A 3,365-nucleotide genomic window follows, 5' to 3' on the forward strand; every position below is an offset into this window, starting at 1 on the left:
TCATTCAAATGCCTTTAGATAATTACAGCAGAGCAACGTTCATGTTTGTTCTTGGCACAAGTTTGAGGGTCATGCTGATCTAAAAGTTGCAGCAGAGCTTATTAATATGTATGTTGTAAACAAGTGATACCAGGAGAGCACAAATATAAAAACAATGGGGGTTAAAGAAATGTATTTTATTATTTAATGTTTTATAATTTTTTGCAGACACTGCTGAGCGACATAAAAATGAAACTTGAAAATGTGACGAAGCTAGAAAATGAAACCAAAGCTCTGGACAGCTTGAGGAAACAGATGGAGGAGCACAACAAGGAGCTGGAGGAAACTATGGAAGAGGTAACACAATGTGTGAAAAATGTCTGAACAAATATGAGATGTTTTATTTTTTAGTTACAAAACTTTGAAAGATACTGCACTTTGGATGAAGTTTCATGATCTTGAAAGAGAAACTAATCGATCAAAGATTCATGAGTGGGAGATCTTTGTGATTTTCTGTCAGGTCCAAAATCTTTGCTCAGTACCTGATGTACTCGTTGGTTTTTCTTCCCTGTGACTTCCTCCACCTCCTGAAAGGGAAAATAAGATGACACAACGGAAGAGATCCAAAATACATGACAGAGCCATAGAGGATAACAAGATTTCCAGGGATCAACCTAAAAAACAGTCATGCTTATTTTAGTTTGGTTTTTGTGCTCCTTTGTGGGATCAATCTTAAACAAGAATGACCAAATTTAAATTAAGTTAGGTTTCTGAGGCTCCCAGGGCCATTTCTGGAAGTTCTTGATCACTTCTTTGACATTTTCATCACTGCAGTTTCCACTGGAGTCAGACCTCAAGACCCATTCATTTAACTGTGGAACAATTCCAATCCATTGACCTTTGTCTGTGTGTTTCAGGTGTTTCAGGGTTCAGACGAGCAGCTACAGCATACTTACGATAACCACCAGAGGACAGTGATGGAGAAGGAGCAGAAGCTGCAACAGCACCAGGAGGAGCTGCAGACCTTTGACCAAGAATACCAGAGACTGACCAGAGAAACGAATGATCTGCTGGTAGAAAAAGGTTCACTCACCTGCATATACCAGAGTAGCTCCTGACATTTTCCTCCACACCTGAGTATGAAAAGTAGGAGTGGGTTTTGATTATCAATTTTCCGATTAAAATCAATTCTAGCTTGAATAACGCGATGTCGATTCATTAAAATCCTGAATCAATTTTTATATATACATTTATTTTGCCCGAACCACTAAAACAGTAAATGAGAGCAGATACACGGATTCTGCACAAAGATGTAAACACAAAGCGTGGACCCGCCGACGCTTCAGAATCTGTGAGATGTCGGCTTTCTCACTGACGGCACGTACACGGACACGCCATTGGATGAGAAAGCTGACATCTCACAGATTCTGATGCGTTGGCGGGTCCACGCTTTGTGTTTCCGTCTTTTTTTTTTGCGCTTGATTATGAAGCTGCAGGTTTTGTCTCTCTCCAACCAAATTTGACTGAACCAGCAGCAAAAGATCCAAACTATGCTTCACATTTCGCTTTACATAAACATCATCATGAATTCCCTCTTGCTGTTTTGCTTCCATCACGGTAAAATTACACTTCATGCACAGCTCTCTCTCTCTCTCAGGTATAGTTTCCCATCTAAAAATCTCTGTTTTCTGGTCTCATAGCTGCTGATTCTTGTCTGTGTACAATATTTACCATACTGCATGAAAAACTCTGTAGTGGGTCAGTTTAAGCAAAAGGTTTCCACTGAAATTGAGCCTTTACGATGTTAACCATGAACTAATCATGAACTGGTGAAGAGCCCTGACAGCAAACATCTCCCAACACTTACATCACAAACGTGTGATTGGTCAGTAATGATGGTCCTGGAACAACACTGATAAGAAACAACATCAGCACAGTCCTATCAGATCATGTACTTATCACCATATGTGTAACGAGTCATTCGTTAAGTCGTGTCTTGTTGTTGTGACATGTTTTCACAGTAAATATATCGCTCAGTACACTGACAGAATAAAAAATACTAGAAGTAGAATAATGCACAGGGTGGATGCTGTGTTTCCTCAGTACAGAATTAGCAACATTTTTTTTCCCACAGTTCGTCTACAACATGAAGCTGAACGTCACACTAAGAACACCGAGGACCGCGACAGCCTGGTAAGAAGAAAGAAAACCTCTTCTTTCTTAACTTGTTTGTTTCTGTCAGGATAAAGCAGACATCGAGCTGTTTCTGTGGAGTCTGTAAATACACTAAGGTGGACTTAATCACTCAGAGCCAGCAGTGACATTAAATATGCATGTGGATTAATACAAGTACACAATGACTCTTTTATTTATTCACATGTCATCTGTGTCACAGATCCACTCTTTGTCATCCTGTCTGGAGATGGAGGGTTACGACCAGCTGCCCTTTACCGTTTCTCAACTCGAGAGCTTTTACCATCAAGTCACACACAGGCTGGAGCAGGAAAAGGAGAGAGTCAGTCAGCTCTTGGTAAGAAATGCTCTGTCACTCTCAGTTTTTGTCAGTACTTGTGTGTAATTTTTCACAGATAAAATAATGTCCAACCAGTCATGGCATATTGCTGCCCCTCCCTGAGCCTGGTTCTTCAGCAGATTTCTTCCTGTTATAAAGGAGTTTTTCCTTCCCGCTGTCACCAATGTGTTTGCTCATAGGGGAATCATCCGATCTGTCGGAGTTTTCTCTGGTTCTCGGTATTATTGTAAGGTCTTTACCTTACATTATAAACTGCCTTGAGATAACTGTTTTTGTGATCTGGTGTGATAAAAATGAAATTTAACTGAAAACAGAATTCCAAGATAAAATACACGTTAGCTAGAGATGCCTACAAAAAAAGTCATCTGAACAATCATATATGAGATATTTGTGCTCTTCACTTCTCTTCTTCCTCCTCTTAATATTTGGTTCGATCAGGCAGAGCTGCAGAAACTGGAGCAGCAGAAGCAGCAGTCTGTTGATGAAATGAGGGACAGGAAGACGTACATGGAGAGAACGGTAGAGATGAAAAGAGACGAGCGGCAAAAGAAGCAGCAAGAGCTGAAAAACATCACAGAAGAGCTGCAACGACTGCAGGATTCATGTAGTCGACTGCAAGAGCTGGAAAATAAACTGGCTGAAGTGGTGAGAATGCACACACACACGGATCATGATGTTTTTGAGGTTGTGAAATCATCACAGGTGGATTTCTTTGATATTCTCTTTTTCTGGATCAGAGACTGGATATATCATGTGTGTCTCTTACACTACATTGATCCTACTCTTTTACAGCTTGATGTATTTAACCACTGACTCTGTTACAGCTGCTTTGTATGAATCACAGTTCAAAAGC

At 40.3% G+C, this 3,365-nt stretch overlaps 1 protein-coding gene across 1 annotated transcript in view; it reads left to right on the forward strand.

The window, feature by feature from the left end:
* Positions 1-207: 207 nt before the first annotated feature.
* The window catches only part of LOC102205147 (DNA repair protein RAD50-like), a gene marked incomplete at its 5' end in the record, with an annotated part of 11,229 nt that continues 8,071 nt past the window's right edge, over positions 208-3,365 (forward strand). The window contains 5 exons of the mRNA XM_005754013.1: positions 208-336; positions 897-1,062; positions 2,114-2,172; positions 2,375-2,509; positions 2,951-3,157. Of these exons, the coding sequence (XP_005754070.1) occupies positions 208-336; positions 897-1,062; positions 2,114-2,172; positions 2,375-2,509; positions 2,951-3,157 (696 nt within the window). The remainder of the gene's footprint in view (positions 337-896; positions 1,063-2,113; positions 2,173-2,374; positions 2,510-2,950; positions 3,158-3,365) is intronic.

Source organism: Pundamilia nyererei, unplaced genomic scaffold, assembly GCF_000239375.1.
Source record: "Pundamilia nyererei isolate P.nyererei 1_Seehausen unplaced genomic scaffold, PunNye1.0 scaffold00494, whole genome shotgun sequence".
Taxonomy (NCBI): domain Eukaryota; kingdom Metazoa; phylum Chordata; class Actinopteri; order Cichliformes; family Cichlidae; genus Pundamilia; species Pundamilia nyererei.